The sequence below is a fragment of the Oryctolagus cuniculus genome, chromosome 13 (genome assembly GCF_051225735.1).
Source record: "Oryctolagus cuniculus isolate XC-2025 breed Fujian yellow rabbit chromosome 13, ASM5122573v1, whole genome shotgun sequence".
NCBI classification, from domain to species: Eukaryota; Metazoa; Chordata; class Mammalia; order Lagomorpha; family Leporidae; genus Oryctolagus; species Oryctolagus cuniculus.
Window position 1 is genome coordinate 34,654,729 of NC_142879.1, and position 19,114 is coordinate 34,673,842.

At 42.3% G+C, this 19,114-nt stretch overlaps 1 protein-coding gene and 1 long non-coding RNA gene across 5 annotated transcripts in view; one reads left to right on the forward strand and one right to left on the reverse strand.

Moving 5' to 3' along the window:
* The window catches only part of RAB3GAP2 (RAB3 GTPase activating non-catalytic protein subunit 2), a 104,123-nt gene extending 95,870 nt beyond the window's left edge, over positions 1 to 8,253 (reverse strand). The window contains exons 1-2 of one of the 4 annotated variants that reach the window (XM_051820588.3): positions 7,981 to 8,252; positions 7,392 to 7,436 (exon numbers count right to left, since the gene is read on the reverse strand). Coding sequence is in view for 1 of the 4 variants with exons in the window: in XM_051820585.3 (XP_051676545.1) it covers positions 7,981 to 8,095 (115 nt within the window). In the remaining 3 variants the exon portion in view is untranslated. Of the gene's footprint in view, positions 1 to 7,391; positions 7,437 to 7,980 lie in introns of all 4 variants that reach the window. The other 3 variants (XM_089312215.1, XM_051820585.3, XM_089312214.1) reach the window with 3 other exon arrangements.
* LOC103350966 (uncharacterized) overlaps positions 8,225 to 19,114 on the forward strand; it is an 83,279-nt gene continuing 72,389 nt past the window's right edge. Inside the window, exon 1 of the long non-coding RNA XR_016219660.1 lies at positions 8,225 to 8,358. This is a non-coding gene — a long non-coding RNA (uncharacterized LOC103350966). The remainder of the gene's footprint in view (positions 8,359 to 19,114) is intronic.

The window sequence follows — 19,114 nt, forward strand, 5'->3', positions numbered from 1 at the left end:
AATGACAGAATATAAATATTCACAAACATTAAGCAAACTATATACTACATTTTTATAAAGCAACAGAAAGAGTAAAAAAAGCCAGTAAAAAGTTGATGAAACCTATGAGTAGTTAATTTATAAAGTAAGCACTAATTGTCTTACATACATAAATAAGGTCAACTTTACTCAAATGTAAAATGTTCAAATTAGGGGCTGGAGCTATGGTGTAACACAGTAGCTAAGCCTCCGCCTGCTGTGCCAGCATCCCATGTAGGCAACAGCTGTTCCACTTTGGATACAGCTCTTTGCTATGGCCTGGGAAGGCCATGGGAGATGACCCAAGTGCTTGAGCCCCAAGCACTCATGTGCGAGACCTGGGATCAGCACAGCTCCAGGTACTGTGGCCATTTGTGGAGTCAACCAGTAGACTGAAGACCTCTGTCTCTCCATCTCTCTCTGTAACTCTGCCTCTCAAATAAATAAATTTTAAAAAAGTACAAATTACAGGAATGATATATCATTTTTAATCAAAAGTAAAAAAAAATACCTGATAACACAGAATAATGACAATTATGCTTGTACTTGGGTACTTCTGTTAGCCATGCACAAGAGTGGACCTGAAAACTAATTTTTAGAGTAATTCGGCACTTGAAACCAACTTGAATAAGACACTTACTGGAATACTGCTATTTCAAATGTTCACTGATAGAGAAGTCATTAAAAATAGCTTGGAAGATTCTTCATTGGAATACTATGTAACCAAATAAATGCTACAGAGTCACACAGACTTAGAAAATTGATAACATTATAAAATTAAGAAAAAAAAAGTAGCAGATATTATTTTAAAAATGAGATATTATAAAATAAATTACCAAATACATTATTTTTTATTTTTTATTTTTTGACAGGCAGAGTGGACAGTGAGAGAGAGAGACAGAGAGAAAGGTCTTCCTTTGCCGTTGGTTCACCCTCCAATGGCCGGCGCGCTGCAGCCGGCACACCACGCTGATCCGATGGCAGGAGCCAGGAGCCAGGTGCTTTTCCTGGTCTCCCATGGGGTGCAGGGCCCAAGCACCTGGGCCATCCTCCACTGCACTCCCTGGCCACAGCAGAGAGCTGGCCTGGAAGAGGGGCAACCGGGACAGAATCCGGCGCCCCAACCTGGACTAGAACCCGGTGTGCCGGTGCCGCTAGGTGGAGGATTAGCCTAGTGAGCTGCGGCACCGGCCTACCAAATACATTTTTTTAAAAGGGTTGAAAATCACTGACAGGAGTGTGGTCTTTAAACTGTATTCACAAGAGAGGGAGAAGATGTACAGTTCGGTACACGTCCCCTGGGACTTACCCCTAAGGGTAAAGCTAAAAACTTGCATGGGACTCTAAATCCCAATAAGTTGGTAGGTACCAATGCCATCATACCAGTTAAAGTGATCATTTTAAGTTCATAACCAATCATAAAGATATGAATAAGTGTCAAAGGGATCACATAAATAAGACCAAGTATCTGCTAATAATAATAGAAATAAAAAGGAGAGAACAATCCAACGTGGGAAGCAGGGCACACAGCAGACTCATAGAATGACAAATGCCCTAAACAGCACTCTGGCCTCAAAATCAGCCCTTAAGACATTTGGATCTGGCTAAAAAGTCCATGAGAGCATTTCAGGCATGGAACGCCAAGACATTATGGCAAAAAAATGACCTACATTTAAGATCTCTGTGAGTGAGATCCTCGTGGAAAGAAGGGCCACCAAAGAAGGAAGTACCTTTCACTGAAGGGAGGAGAGAACTTTCAGTTTAATTATAGCCTTATCTAAATAACGTAGGAGTTTGTGGACTCAAGAGGCTTCCGTAGCCTTGGCAGCTCATGACAAGAGCCTGTGTGATCACTGACATCATAAATAAGAGTGTCAATTGTTAAATCAATTGTCACTATGCACTTGCTCCCCATGTAGGATCTCTGTCCTTAATGAGTTGTACTATGAGAATTAATGGTAAAACTAGTCTTTAAACAGTACTTTATACTTTGTGTGTGTGGGTGCAAACTGTTGAAATCTTTACTTAGTATATACTAAGTTGATCTTCTGTATATAAAGATAATTGAAAATGAATCTTGATGAAGAATGGGATGAGAGAGGGAGTAGGAGGTGCGATGGTTTGGGGGTGAAAGAGTGGGTATGGGGGGAAGAACTGCTATAATTCAAAAGTTGTACCTATGAAATTTATATTTATTAAACAAAAGCTTTCTATAAAAAAACTGTATTAACATGTACCCCAAAAGTTTTTAAGCAGTATGTATCCTTTATATAATAGAGGCAATTTCTAACATACTATAAATATGGACATTTTAAAACACAACTATTGTTATCTTTTAAAATTTATTCACTGGATTTTAAATATAGGGATGATATCCACAAACATTCATTAAAAATTATGGTGATTTTTTCAATAAGTCTTATGTCTTTTTAAAAAATTCTTATTTCCATTGTACTTCTTCCAGGGAGTATTATTTAATGCAATACTTTTTTTTTTTTTTTTTTTTTTTTTGACAGGCAGAGTGGACAGTGAGGGAGAGAGACAGAGAGAAAGGTCTTCCTTTGCCATTGGTTCACCCTCCAATGGCCACCGCAGCCAGCGTGCTGCAGCCGGCGCACCGCGCTGATCCGATGGCAGGAGCCAGGTACTTATCCTGGTCTCCCATGGGGTGCAAGGCCCAAGGACTTGGGCCATCCTCCACTGCACTCCCTGGCCACAGCAGAGAGCTGGCCTGGAAGAGGGGCAACCGGGACAGAATCCAGCGCCCCGACTGGGACTAGAACCAGGTGTGCCAGCGCCGCAAGGCGGAGGATTAGCCTAGTGAGCCACGGCGCCGGCCAATGCAATAGACTTTTAATATCAGTCCAAATTTTCTCTGCTAGAAACGATATGAGAAGGAAATATTCCTGTGGTCATAAGTTTCTAAATATTAAAATGTTCTTCTTGCTTGACTTACTGCAATTATTATTGTGAAGCAGATAATGAAGAAAACAGCAGAAATATATCTAAATTTTGAAAAATATTAAAGAGTGGGGCAGGTGCTGTGGCGCAGTAGGTTAATCCTCCCACTGTGGTGCTGGCATCCCATATGGGTGCCAGTTCGTGTCCTGGCTGCTCCTCTTCCCATCCAGCTCTCTGCTATGGCCTGGGAAGGCAGTGGAAGATGGCCCAAGTGCTTGGGCCCCTGCACTCATGTGGGAGACACAGAAGAGGCTCCTGGCGCCTGGCTTCAGATAGGCGCAGCTTTGGCCGTTGCGGCCAGTTGGGGAGTGAACCAGCGGACGAAAAACCTTTCTGTCTCTCCCTCTCACCGTCTGTATCTCTCAAATAAATAAATATTCTTTTTTTTAAAAAGAAAAATATTAAAGAGTGAAATTATTTGTAAATCTCAGTGAGATGAATTTATAGTATGATTAAAACCTTAATATCTTAAGAGAAACTTACTATAATAAAATAAGGAATGTGTAAGAGGTGAGCCTTTCTTTAATAAAGTGGGCAAAGGCAGAGTGAGAAAGCAGGCACTTTAACAGGCATATGTGGAAAAGGATCCCTTTAAATGATCAGTCCTAAGTTACCCTTGGCAGACTTTCATCTGATTCCACAGTACTCTAACCTCAACCTGAAGACTTGGACACTGAATAAACCAAAAATCCTGCACAGACCTCTTCAGCTGTACCTCTCACCATACCCCACTCTCCCACCAGAATTTATTATGTGAAACTTTTGAACGCTGTACTATTTCACATCCCTTGTCTCACCATCTTCTCTGTATCTGCAGGGTAACATCTATGAAAACTATTAATGTGAGAACGTCACCTTTTATATGAAGATGTACCCGAGTCTCCTATATGGAGTGAACCAACATTCCTTCATTCTCCCATATCATGTGCCAAATTACAGCATAACACCTCTAATACTCCTTTTATATAGTTATCTCTTTATTTATGGGAAACTCTTTGAGAAGGGCCTATTTCATTTACCTTTAAACTAATTTTGTACTTAGTACTCTATAAATAATAGCTGAATGAAGGAATTAAAAGAATATTCATCTCAGTTTTCTCACTGATAAAATTTCATTTGCAAGATCCTCTTCTAACTTTAAATAAATCCAATAACTGAATATTTTCTAAAATTCCTAAAAATGGTCTGATTTCAGATTACCTCTCTCCCCAGTATGATCTCAAAATAGGGAAAGCATTTTCACTATGTATTTTAAAATGCCCTTTGTGGTATTTCATAATGAAAGAAGTCCATTTTCTTAGTGATTGCATAAAAACAAGACTTTAATACATGACTCCACTATAATTCCTTGCATGCTTTATCGTCTATCTTTTCAGTAAAAGAGGCAGAAAGGTAAGCTGCCATAGGAAATTATTTCATTATCAGGCAAATTAAAGAGATTTACAGCATTATAATACCCAAGTTATTTTCAAATTTTCTGATACTCCATCTCTGTACATGCTTTTCTTCCAAATACAACTGTTAATTCCATAAAGCTCTGCTCCAAAAATCCAGTCTCACTAAAAATTATGTCATTGTTGGATAAGTGGTGAGCCACAAAATGGCAAACCATAATACTAACTAGCCCTGCAATTTCAAGGTAATGAAGATCAGATTTCATGTCTTAAATAATCATATTTGATATATAAAAATAATTACATCCCCAACTGGCTGGACTGGGTTTATAAACTGAGTCTACCCTTTATTCTGTGTCCTCAAATATTCATCCTGTATAAAGCATATATATAAGCATTAAGCCTGAGGTTAAGTATATATAACTGTGTCACACAATATTACAGCCATTAGTTACATCAAGCTATTTAAATTTAAATTAAGTAAAATCTAATATTTAGTCCCTCAGTTGCACTGGACAAATTTCAAGGGCTCAATAGCCACACATCACTAAAGGCTACTATACTGAACAGTATAGATTAGTAATAAAAATAAACAGGATATGATTGAGAATAACAAGCAGAAGCAAGGGTGTCATATTGACCACTTTAATGAGAAGCCCACCCTAAAGAGTTGACATTTGAGCTAAAATTGAATGACAAAATGCAGCTAGCATTCAAAGATGTGCAAAGAGCACCCAAAGCCAGTCAACAACCAGAACAAAGGCCTCAGACACAAATGAGTTTGGATAGTTTAACAATATGGAGTATATGAAGCATAAGAAAAGGAGAGAAGTGAGAAGTCCAAAAAGTGCCAGGAGGCTGAGGCTCAAGGCCTTCTAAGCCACATAAAAGCTTTGGATTTTATGTTAAACACAATCAACATGAGAATCTTGTGATTTAAGCCATGTCTTAAAACCTTCCTTCAACTGCTGTTGAGAACTAATTATAAGAAATCAAGAGTGGAAGCAGGAATATCACTTAGAAAACAGGTGCCACAGCCTGGGTTGAGAGATGGTGGCCTGGACCAGGGAAGTGGCAGTGGGATTAAAAATGTGCTCCTTTTCTCTACATCTCCTGGCCACAATCCTGGGATCTACTATCCTTCACAACAAAACTCCTTGAAATAGTCTACTTCATTTTTTAAATGCTTATTCTTTAACTTTCAGCTAATTGAAAGTCAGGGTGATAAAGACAGAGAGAGATCTTCCGTCTGCTGGTTCACTCCCCAAATGTCTGATCTCCATCCAGGACTCCCAGGGATGGCAGGCCCAACCATCTGAGTCATCATCTGCTCCCTCCCAGAATGCACTATGGAGAAAGTGGATTGGAAGTAGAAGTGGTGGGTCTTCAACAGGCACTTGGATAGGAGCTGTGGATTAATCCATTGCATCACCATGTCTAACCCCAGTTTACTTCATTTTTTAACTCCTTGATATCCTGTAAATATGCTTTCTGCCCCCAACATTCTACTGCAACTGTTCTAAGGTGTCAGTCACCTCGACCGTCCCAAAACCAATGAGCCCTCTTCTAACCCCACCTGCCCTGGCCTCTGCTGCATTTACAAAATTGCTGCCCACTGTTTGTCTTCACCAAACTCTCCTTCCTCAGCCCCTAGAACATCACTCTCACCTGGTTTTCCTCTCTGTTACTCCTAAGTCTCCTCCTCAGTAACCTCCACTTAGCTCAAACCTCTGTGCTCCTCTAAGGACACATCTTCAGCACTCAGTTTCAGTTCATAATACACATAATCCTTGGAACTGAATTGACACTTTTTGCTGGCTACTCCCACATAAACACCTCTTACCCAAGAGTCCCTGTTTTAAACCTCCATCTCTAGTGCTCAGCAGGACCTCTTCACTTGGAAAATCCAAACATTTTAAATGCAAAGGTTTCAAAATATGTCCCTTTCATTCCTCACATATCCTTGCCCATGACAAAAGCCTAACTCCTTCTCACCAGCTATAAACTCAACACCATGTTTTCATTAAGTCTCATAGATTCTACTTCCTAATATCTTTCTAATCTAGTTCTTCCTCTCAAATTCTATTTGTTATTTGAGTTCAAAAACACATCATGTCTTGGATTATTGGAATAGCTCCCAACCAGTTTCCATGCTTTGGATCTCCCCTCCAAACTGCTGCTAAGACACATTCCAAGTATTTAACAAATTGTTGATTTTGTGGAGTACAAATCTGCCTAGGTCATTTCTTCACTTCCAGAGGCACCTGACAACCTTCAACCTGGTTTCTTGTCATCTAGCTCCTTATTACTATTACAGCCTCATCTTCCCCACTCTTCCTTTCTCCCGCTCCTGTCCAGCCATTCAGCTTCCCTTGGATCTCTAAACACCATGTCATTTCAGGACTGCCTTCCTCTGCACATGCTATTACCTCTCCTTTATTCCCCTAACTACTATTTCAAAGGTAGGCTTAAGCGTGACCACTTCAAGGAAGTGCCTCATATATATCTCAATCACACCATCTGGTAGCTACTTAGTCTCTCTCAGCAAACCATAAGCTCAGAGGGCAGGGACCACCAACCTCCTTTGGTTTGTGGCACCAATACTTGGCACAGCGTAGTCATGAACAGTTTTGATTTGATATCGTCTAAATTTTAAAGTGAGAGAGGAGCTTATTGTATGGTCTTTATATCATCATTCCAGCACGGCACCAAGGAACAGCACTAGACTACAGAGCTTCATACTGGAAATGCAAAGAGAACAACACACACAAAACGCACCCATTCAAAAAGAGAAATGTAGGAAATTCTGAAGTCATGCAACATCTAATAAATCAGCCCTGGGATTTTATACTGCGGGGAAAGACTTACTTAACCCTGCCTGATACTAATTGGTGGAAGACTTCTCACTTCAATAAATCAAATTAACTTTTCTTGGCCATATCACTGTAATTTTAGTTCTTAATGTAGACTCGCACTCCCTGACAGGTTGTTTTCCTTATTTAGGAGACGCTTACTCACCACCTTGAGTCGCTCACTTGTCAATCAGCCATTAGTTCTGTGAATCTGAATGGGGGAAAGGGGATAGGGGAAGCGATAGTGGGGATGATAAAACACTTCTGGAAGGGGGAAGTGGCAGAACGCCACATTTCCAAGGGTGGAGAGTAGGTGTTGGGGCCAATCCCAGGGTGGAGCGTGGACGTTTGGCAAGGAAAGAGAAGGAGGAGGAGGCGATCACCGAGCAGGTAGCACGGAACGGGAGACAGGGAAGGGGAGATGGAAAAGGCACTCTGGAGAAAGATAGCTCGGAAGGGGGTGGGGTGTAGAATGGTAATAGGCAGAAGCCAGAGGAAGCCAGGCGCAGTTTGGGGGCAAAGGGGCTGAGAAACAAAAGCTGGGGCCGGAGGGAAAAAACAGCGACGCTGCCTCGGCGGACCGGGCTTTAAGGAGAGGCAGGCAGGGGGTCGTCCCAGCGCCAAGAGGAGACGCAGGGGGAATTAGGGACCCAGTGGTCAGCTGTGGGCAGCTCGCAGCGAGTACGAGACCGGAATCCGCCCAGCAGAGGCCGCGGGAGGCCGGAGAAAGGGTCCGCAAGGTGAGGGGCACTTACTGGGGTCCCTCCGCACGGCGCCGCTGGGGGTCTCCTCCCGCAGGTGAGGGAAGAGGAAGTCCCGGGCGGCCTGGAGGTCCTGGAAGTAGCAGAACTGGACAATGGAGCAGGCCATGGCTCCGGGGAACCCCGCTCGGGTACTCGCCTTACCTCGCCACTCCCTGCCCCCTCCACCCCACCGCGGCCACCGCCAAGCCCCAACAGCTTTAGCCGCGCAGGAGGCGGGGAAACCAAACAGGAAGCTGTCAGCGCACTTGGGGTTACCGCCCCGTAGAGCTGCGCGTGCGCAGGACGGGCTGACGCCGAGGAAGGCTGTGTCCGAGCCACGTGATCAGTGAGGCCGCAGCCAGAGAATTTGTCGTCGACGTGGAGGCTGGGGTAGGTTTTCAGTTCTAGTTCTGCGCGTACAGCGGCAATGAACCCTTTCATTCATTCTGGCTTTTATCCAGAGATGATCTAATCGGACGTTGTCCACGCGCGCCTTTGAGTCATTCAGCTAATCTTAACTGTTTTCCTACCATCAGCACAATCCCAATATTTCATAGAGAAGAGGCTAAATTTGTGGCAGACCCGTGGAGACTGTATTGTGCAAGTATCAGATTTTGGAAAACATTCATTTATCTTGAAATCACCTCCGTGAAGGCTAGTTTTAAACGCCCCTCCTTTAAATTCCCTTTGCACGAGGCACACCTGTTACTTGTGTAGGAATTATACTTTTTTAGATTTTCAGCTGGCATCCTTGGCCGCCGCCTCCCAGGGTATGCATTGATAGGAAGCTGGAATCAGGAGTTGGAGCTGGGAATGACTCCCAGGCTTTCTGTGTAAGACACAGGAACTTAACCACTGGACTAAACGCCATCTCGTGCGTTTTGTTTGTGAAAGTACTTGGGTAGTCACGAATGCCATCTTGAAAAAAAAGGTGTTTTGTTTCTATTTTTAAAATGAAGTTTGTGTCTCTCTGAGGAAACTCTCCAAGTCTGTTTATTTTCTAAAAAACAAAAAGGAATTGTTTTAATGTTAACACAAATGACAGTAGGCACTCATACTTTCCCAAGGAAACCTAAACAGGTCACCCTCTTTGAGAGAGAAAATGGCACAAGAATGTATGGAAGTCAAACAGATGTAGTCCAGAGCATTCTTTCTTTCTTTTTTTTTTTTTTTAAAGATTTATTTATTTATTTATTTATTTGAAAGGCAGAGTTATATATATAGAGAGGGAGAGGCAGAGATCTTGCACCACTGCTTCATTCCCAAAATGGCTGTGATGGTTAGGGTTAGGCCAGGCTGAAGCCAGGAGCCTGGAACCCGGTTCAGGTGTTCCATTTGGGTGGTAGACAACGCAAGCGCTTGGGCCATCTTCCACTGCTTTCCCTAGCGCATTAGTAGGGATGGATCAGAAGTGGAGCAGTCAGGACTGTAACGCCTATTTGGGGTACAGGCATCACGGGCAGCAGCTTAACCTACTGTGCCACAACTGCAGTCCCTAGAACATTCTTTTTTTTTTTTTTTTGACAGGCAGAGTGGACAGTGAGAGAGAGAGACAGAGAGAAAGGTCTTCCTTTTTGCCGTTGGTTCACCCTCCAATGGCTGCTGCGGCCGGCGCGCTGCGGCCGGCGCACCGCGCTGATCCAATGGCAGGAGCCAGGAGCCAGGTGCTTTTCCTGGTCTCCCATGGGGTGCAGGGCCCAAGTACTTGGGCCATCCTCCACTGCACTCCCTGGCCACAGCAGAGGGCTGGCCTGGAAGAGGGGCAACCGGGACAGAATCCGGTGCCCCAACCGGGACTAGAACCCGGTGTGCCGGCGCCGCTAGGCGGAGGATTAGCCTAGTGAGCCGCGGCGCCGGCCGAACATTCGTTTTTATCAGGCCGATGTATACACTTAATCCTAATAATACAAAACTATAACTTAGTGCTCAGGTTTCCACTTCATTAATTCCTGTTTCTAGAGTAGAATGAATAATTTTTCGCAGAATTGAGTAGACTATTTCTATTTTTGTCAGGTTAACAGAGATGAATTCTTCACCTACAAAATACAGACTGGATTATATGTGCTTTAAGCATGAAGGATTTAGAAATTCCTTTTTTTTTTTTTTTAATTTGAAAGAGCTAGAGAGAGAAGAGAGAAGAGAGAGAGAGAAGTCTTCTATCCACTGGTTCTCTCCCCAAATGGCCACAATGGCCGGAGCTGAGCCAATCCAAAGCCAAGAGTCAGGAGCTTCTTTCAGGTGCACTGACCCAAGGACTTGGGCCATCCTCTGCTACTTTCCTAGGTGCATTAACAGGGAGCTGGAATGGAAGTGGAGCAGCTGGGACTCAAACAGGTGCCCATATGGGATGCCAGCTCTGCAGGCCAGGGCTTTAACCCACTGTGCCACAGTGCTGGCCCCAGGGATCTAGAAATTCTAAAATCAAAGACTGCAGAAAAGGCAAGCTGCCAGTATTCCCTTCTTCCATCTGTAGGATAATCTGGTTCTGATAAGATTATTCCCCAAGATCCAACACCGATAGCAAATAAATAAAATTTAAATTTAGATCCTTAGCTTTACTTGGTTAATAAAAAAATATAGGGGTAGGTTTTGGCCTAGCAGTTAAGATGCCTGTATTCCATATCAGAGTGCCTGGATTTGAGTCCTGGCTCTGCTCCCAATTCCAGCTACTGTACATTCAGGGAGGTACCAGGTAATAGCTTAAGTATTTGGGTCCGTGGATTTTGGTGGCATTGAGTTCTAGTGTTGGATTGAGTTCCCAACACTGGCTTGACCTAGTCCCCACTGTTGCAGGTATTTGGAAAGTGAATCCCCAGATGGGAACTCTCTCTTTCTCTCTGCCTCTCAAATTTAAAAACAAAACAAAACAACATTTTCTGGAAGAAAAAGGTGTCATTTCATGTAAACCATTCATGTTCCTATTCAGGTATATGCATTTTGTAGAAGTCACTGTCCTTGACTGGATTTAACAGGTCTCTGGTCTGCCCTGAAGCATTCATATATCTCCCAAGTGGCATTGAATTTCATTACTGTGTTGGCTCAGTTTCAGCAGTGAAGTCTGACTTCCTTCCAAGCAGTATTGAAAAGGTTCATTCATGAATCTTTTTAAGGACTCGAGATACCCTTCACAGAAAGCACAATACATTCACAAACTGGACTCTTCCCCAAGGAAGTTGTGAAGCTGCAGGAAGATGCCTCAGGAGTTGTATGGTGTGCAGGACGGTCGTGTCAGACAGTGTATATCACTAACCAGTCAGAAAGCACATTGCAGAACATGTGCAGGCCTTAAATATCCCAACACAGCCAGAATGTCTTTGAGATATGAGTTCAGAAACTCAAAAAAACATTTTGACAAAAATAAAATAAGGTGAAGGCCAGTGTTGTGATGCAGTGGGTTAGGATGCTGCATGCAAAATGCCCATTCGGGTCCTGGCTGCTCTACTTCTGATCCAACTCCCTTCTAATGCTTCTGAGAAAGCAGCAGAAAATGGCCCAAGTGCTTGTGCCCCTGCCACCCACATGGGATACCTGGATGGGGTTCCTGGTTCCTGGCCCAGACCCAGCCATTGCAGCCATTTGGAGAGTCAACCAGCGAATTGAAGATCTTGCACTCTTTCTCTCCATCTCTATCTATCTATCTATCTATCTATCTATCTATCTATCTATCTATCTATGGCTCTGCCTTTCAAATAAATAAATAAATCTTAAAAAAATAAAAAGTAACAGGAGGACTCCAGGTACCAAGGTGAACTTTCTCCTGTATCCATTACTGCGAGTTAAAGTTCAGATGACTGTCAGAGAGATGCTGGAGCCACATTGTGATATAGTAGGTTAAGCCATTGCCTGTAACACCGGCATCCCATATAACATCAGTTCAAGTCCTGGCTGCTCCACTTCTGACCCAGCCCCTACTAATGGCCCAGGAAAGCAAAATAAGATGGTACAAGTCCTTGGGCCCCTGCCACCTATGTGGGAGACCGGGAAGAAGCTCCTGGCTCCTGGTTTCTGCCTGGCCCAGCCCTGGCTGTTGTAGCCATTTGGGGAGTAAAATAGAAGATCTCCCTTTCTCTCCCTGTCTCTGTAACTTTGCTTTTCTCTCTTTTTCCCCCGTCTCTGTAACTTTGCTTTTCAAATAAAATAAGTAAAATCTTACTGGGTATGATTAGCAATGGGTTCCTGCCTCCTCAGGCTTAAGAGTTTGAGATGCAGGATAGGCAGCAAAATGTAAGAGCACCAGCAATGGACTTGAACTCAGGAAACCTCAAAGCTATCTCAGCTTTGTCACACATCAGTCTCATGACTTTAGACAATGCATACTACTCTGTGGGCTTTAGTTTCTTGATCATGCCACAGCATCGGCCCCATCAATGGAGTTGTAGTATTCAATTAGACACCTATGGTAGAAGAGAAAATAAGACTTACAATATTCTTCAAGTATTTAGTCTACAGAACTGGGAGAGTGGCAATGTCATGTCAGCAACCGGGATGGACAATGCAAAAGGAAGAATGGATTTGGGGCAAGAAAAGTAGAGGCTGAATTTGGTTTTGGATTTGTTAAATGTGAAGTGCCTGTGGAAAAGCTGGTTTTAAAAAATAGTTGTTTTATAAACAGAAGTGAGAGTTGAGGGAATTGAGATGCCAGATCTAGAATCTAGCTCTGGATGTCATTCACAGAGACTATGAAGAAGGGAAGGAGTGAAAGTACCAGTGGAATCTGTATGGGGTAGGATGGGGATTGGCCCAGGGAAGCAAGCTAGGGGTACTTTTTGGTCTTTCCTGCCTCTTTATTGTGTCCTATCTGGAATTTGATATGGCGATAGCCCTAGCATTCTCTGTAGTCTACAAAGTAACTTGAATTATAGAACAGAAAAAGTATAGGAGCCTGAGTCTCTTCTGCTTCATGGAGCTGCCATGCCAAGCCTGAACTGCCACATCTTGACCTCTTCTGTGTGACAAAATAAATCTTTACATGTTTCAGCAACTCATATTTTGGTTTTACCATCTTGACACAATGTGACCCAAGCATCCAAGGGGAATTTTTATGCAGGATTATTGGGCTATCCTGTATTATTTAAAATAAAACCATTTTTATTATTCTGATATTCTTTCTCTCTGTCATAATTCAGTAGAGGTTAGACCAGTTATTGGGACATTTTTAATTGTTTAAATAATTTTGTTTTCATTTGAACATAAAAATATGCCCTAGGTGACCAGTTATTTCTTGTTTTCTTATATTTGGCATGTCTAAACAGACCTTTAAGTGATTCTGTGAAATAGAGGAATGTCCTTAATAGCGTTTGGTAGCTGAGTGGTAGGTTCCAACAAGAATTTTCTTAATGGAAAATCAAGGGCAGATTAGGAGAAGGGAAAACTTCCAGAGGAGTTGTATTTAAATCTAGGACCCCAAGTCCCAAAATCAATTGCCTCGTAATTTGTGAATTAAGATATCTGAGTCCAATGTCATTCTTGACTTCACCATAGTTTCCTCACTCTGGGCCATTTTTTCCATAAAGCTTTCCCAAATTTTACCTTCATTGAAACTACAACCTCCTGTTCCCTCTCTTCACCTTTGATTGCTTTACTTCTGGGTATTTTACTACCTTCTTGTCCTCTTTCTCCCTTCCAATTCTGTCATCAAAGTCACTTGAGTTATTCCAGACTCTTCTTTCTGTTAATGGCATTACTCTTCTGTTGGTAGATTTACTGAAAGTATTCCTTTTTTTCTGCCTTGATTACCACTTAGGCACCAAGTCCTATTGATTATCTTCCAAATGTCTCTCAGATTGATTCCATTTAACCGTCCTCATTGACACTTCCTTTATCTGAGTCTTCATGACTACTGCTTGAGCTGTTTTGATAATCCCTTGGTTCTTGCTGCTTCTGACTTTTGTGTCATCCTACTTCAGTCATCCTACATTGCTGCCACACTCGTTTTCCTGATGCAGAAGTCTAGTCATGTTACGTAGTAAATCCTTCCATAATAATTGCATTTATTGACTCATTGGTGGACTATTGGTACCTCAAGTGGCTGGAAACCCTATATACATAAATAAAAGTAAGGCCCAAGACTGTGAGAGTGGAGGTTATCAACAAAAACAGGTAAAAATATCACAAAGACACAGAGTCAGGGTAATAATCACAGCCTTGGGATTCAGAAAAGGCCTTTTGATGGTAATCTATGAGCTGAATCTAGAAAGCTGTACAGATTTTATATGGCTGATGGGTGTGGAAGGGATTGAAGGGGAAAGTATCTACCCCAAACAGAAGAAATGCCATAAGAAAAACTAACAGGGCCGGCGCCCTGGCTCACTTGGTTAATCCTCCACCTGCGGCACCGGCATCCCATATGGGCTCCCAGTTCTAGTCCCGGTTGCTCCTCTTCCAGTCCAGCTCTCTGCTTTGGCCCAGGAGGGCAGTGGAGGATGGCCCAGGTGCTTGGGCTACTGTACCCGCGTGGGGGACCAGGAGGAAGCACCTGGCTCCTGGCCTCAGATCAGCATAGCGCCGGCCGTAGTGGCCATTTGGGGGGTGAACCAACGGAAGGAAGACCTTACTTTCTCTCTCTCACTGTCTAACTCCATCTGTCAAATAAAAAAAATTTTTAAAAAAGAAAAAAAAAGAAAAAAACAGCAACAACTTGTGTGATCTGAGAAATATAAGCTGTTGTGTCTAGAATGTGAAGTGTGACACTGGTTGAGGATGAGTCCAGAGAGCTGGCCTGAGTGATATCAAACTTCCACAAATTCCATTTCCTTTTTTTTTTTAAAGATTTTATTTATCTATTTGAGAGGCAGAATTGCAGAAAGTGAGAGGGAGAGACAGAGAGAAAGAATTCCTTCCATTGGTTCAGTCCCCAGATGGCTGCAACAGCCGGAGCTGCGCTGATCTGAAGCCAGGAGCCAGGTGCTCTTCCTGGTCTCCCATACGGGTGCAGGGGTCCAAGCCCTTGGGCCATCTCCTACTGCTTTCCCAGGCCACAACAGAGAGCTGGATTGGAAGAGGAACAACCGGGACTAGAACCAGCGCCCATATGGGATGCCAGCGCCGCAGGCGGAGGATTAACCTACTGCACCACAGAGCCGGCCCCAACAGAAATTCTATTTCCTCACTAAATTCAGGACCAATCAACATTTCTTGCTTTGGCTAGATGGTGATAAATGTCTCCTTTCGTTCCTTTTCTTCATTAATTCTGCTCTTTACATCTTACTTGCAGTCCAAGGGGCCTTAGGGAAGGACAAGGCTTTGTAGGTCGGGAGTCATAACATGTTCATCTGGGCCAGTTCTCCGTGTGATGCTCCATGATTTATACCTGAAGCTACATTTGTGTTGAATTCTGGCTCTGTGCTCCTCCTTGTTCAACTTTCCCAGAATATTGGATGCCACAGCTAGGAACATTCCCTTATATGTTCTGCCAAGTATTCACCTCCCTCAGACCCTCAAGTTTCTCCTCCTTTTGTTGACTGTCAAGTTGATGAATGTTTCACTCTTCTTTTGACCAGATGTAGTCCATGGTTATTGCCCTGCTAGCAGTCACTGATTTGATTTATATCTGAAACTTACATTTTTAAAAAAGATTTATTTATTTACTTGAAAGGTAATGAGAGAGAGAGAGAGAGAAAGAGAAAGAGATTTTCTATCTGCTGGTGCAATCCCTAAATGGCCTGGACTGGATCAAGCCGAAGCCAGGAGCCAATAACTCCATCTTGGTCTCCTACATGGGTGCAGGAGCACAAGTACTTGGGCCATCTTCTACTTCTTTCTCAGGTGTATTAGCAGGAGCTGGATTGGAAGTGGAGCAGCCAGGACTGAAACATGCATCCATATGGGATACCAACATTGCAGGTAGTGGCTTAACCCACTGTTCCATAACACCAGCCTCTTAAAATCTTTTTACAAATATAATTCTTTCAATGGTCCTACTTGTTGAATCCATCATTTGTGTCCATATTTGATTTTTTTCTTTCTTTCCTTGAAATGCACCTGGGAGAGTTGAACCATTCAGGACATACACAGGGACCTGATGGAATAGTCTAAAGAAATTAATTACTGAGCATCTGCTATTTTTGTCTTCTCCACTCAGTAAACTTTGAAATCTTTGAACAATTAGCTCTAATATCACTTCTTGTGAGGACTTGACTTCCCCAGGCAAAATTAGTCACTTTGGACTCTAACAGTTTTTAAGTCTATGCCTATTCTAAAATTTAAGCCTTTTCTTTTTATGGTTGATCTGCACTTCTATCTCCCCCACTAGATGGTGATGTCCTCAAGGAAAGCAATGGTGACTGTTTACCTTTGTAGCATTCATGCATTCAACGCATTTTAAAAATACCTACTATGCACCAAGAACTAAACATCCATATGACTCAAACCCAAAACACACACAAAAATGCAAATACATGCTGATAAATAATACTCTCCAATGACAGACACAACAGGGAATTGTAATTCCATTTTTAAAGTGCAATGTTGGCAACAGTTCAGAGGAACTTTTAGGACGAGCGTCTCAGTTTGGGGATTGGGGAGAACTTCCTGAAGGAAGTGTCATCTAAGCTGAGTCCAGAGTGTTTGAGTAGGTGTTAGCCACATAGAAGTGGGATGGAATGGGAGCAGGGAGGTCAAGCATTCCTGAATACAGAGGAGACAGCTGAAAACCCCAGAGGTGAGAGAATAGAGTGTGTTTCAGAGAGTTGACTATCTAGAGCTAAAAGGAGAGTGTTGAGCTGAGACTGGAGAGGTAAGGAGGGACAAAATCATAAAATAACTCAAGGATGGGAACTTTTACTCATATTTGTGTCTCTCATCTATGCCTAGCAAAGTATTTGACAAATAGGTATTTGGTTAATAAGTGTTTGTGGAAAGAATAAAAGGAGGAATGGCCCAGCACTCCAGTGAGTATAATGTAAATAATACGAAATATAAATCCTGCCTGGCATCAATGCCATTGGACAGACACAATACCTCTGTCCAAACAGGGAAATACTAGATTCCATGTTTTGAATACCAGAAGAGAGTGGTCAAACATGGTTCAGTCTGGAAGGATTGCTATGATAAAGGACTGTCAAGGGGAACCTACAGCAATACACTAGGACCTGAATTGCATCTACAGGATGAGTCTGGTTTAACTAAGAAAATAATAAAAAGGATATTTTGAATCATACCACATGGAGGTGGGGCAAGGAAGGAGGAAGCAGATCCCTTGAAGTTTTTCTTGGTTCCATTTTATCAACTTCTATTTACTGAAGAACTGTTTTGAGGATATCAAAGTGTTTGCTCAAGGGTCCCAGAGCATTGGGCAGGGAACCCTACATAGAAAGGTCTGTTTATAAAATCAGAACCTAAGGAGATTCTGCTTCATACACTTGACCCAATTGGAATATATATATAATTTTTTTTTGCTAAGAATGAGAGTTCTTTTAAAAAATACTGTGCAGAGATAGAAAATATACTCAATGTTAATTTTGCAGTTAAAGTAAACATAATTTTCAGATAGGATCATATTCTGCTTTACAAAAATTTTCCCTATAAATGTCAGACAGTATTTAAGAAAATTCTAGAACAGCACAAGTCTATGGGAAGCTCCTTAGAGCATGAATAATGGAATTTCACTTGCACTGTCATGGCTAAGTCTTTTATTAGATGCCCTGGTATTTTTGCCTGTCATATTGTAAATATATTTTCCAGTTGTAGCTGGCATATCGCAGTTGGATATCTTTGCATTTATTTTTCCAATTTTAGCCAATTTATTGGCTCACATTTTATGGTCTTCATGGTTCTTTTTCCTTTAAGCTTTTGTAGGTTTTTGCAGTTTTTTTTTTTTCAGTTTTGTTATTTTTCAAAACACTCCTAAATTTAGAGTGATATCTAAACTCATTATTGAGTCTTTTTCCCACTTATAAAATCCTTAATGTTTGATTACCACATTCACATTCATGATGTAAAAATGCTTATGTTACTGTAGAAATTTAATATATAATCCCCCCTTATCCTCAGGAGATACATCCCAAGATACCTCAACCCATGTCTGAAGCCTTGAATACATACATCTGTATATATCTATAATAGTTTGATTTATAAAGTAGGCACAATAAGAGATTAACAGCAAAAAATATCATGGATTTCTTTTTTTCCCCTGTATAATTTCATGGATAGAAGGATTATTCTTACCAGAGATCTTAACAACCTTAGCATTGCCCTTTTTCTTTATTTTGTTGGGAATTTCCACAATTTCACTCAAAGGAGGCACTTCACAGCTTCTGTGTGGAATATCTGAATGGCCAGAGTTGTCACTCTTGCCCTTTGGTAAAGTAAAATAAGGGTTACTTGAACAGAAGCACTGCAGTACAGCAGTGGGCAGCATGTACAATTTGGGTTCACCAGACAAAGGGATGAATAGGGCCAGATGGAGCTGAATGGTGCGAGATTTCATCACATTACTCAGAATGGCATGCAACTTAAAACTTAGGGGATATTTTAGATTTTCCAGTAATGTTTTTGGACTGAGATTGACCTGAAGGTAATTGAAACCATAGGGCTGGTGCTGTGGCTCAATAGGCTAATCCTCCGCCTGCGGCGCCGGCACATCCGGGGCGCCGGATTCTGTCCCGGTTGCCCCTCTTCCAGTCCAGCTCTCTGCTGTGGCCCGAGAGTGCCGTGAAGGATGGCCCAAGTGCTTGGGCCCTGCACCCACATGGGAGACCAGGAGAAGCACCTGGCTCCTGGCTTCGGATCAGTGCAGTGCAGCGGCCATTGGAGGGTGAACCAATGGCAAAGGAAGACCTTTCTCTCTCTCTCTCTCTCTCTCTCTCTCTCTCTCTCCACTCTGCCTGTCCAAATAATAATAATAATAATAAGGTGAAATCGTGGATAAGGGGAAACTACTGTAAATACCTGAAGACAAATATTGTGACCAATACATCCTCCTTTTAAACAGGCTACCTATCTTGTTATATTTACATTAGGGTGATTTTGTCACTTTTTAATCCTCTTTTTCAATTCACTTTGAATTAATATTGCAAATAAGATTTTTTCAAAGGTATGCTCATGATATTAAGTATCTTTCTCAACATTAGTCAACATTTACTGGCAATGCTGTGCTGTAGCTGACTTCTACCTGCTTGCCAGGGCTGATGTTAAATTTCAAGAAATT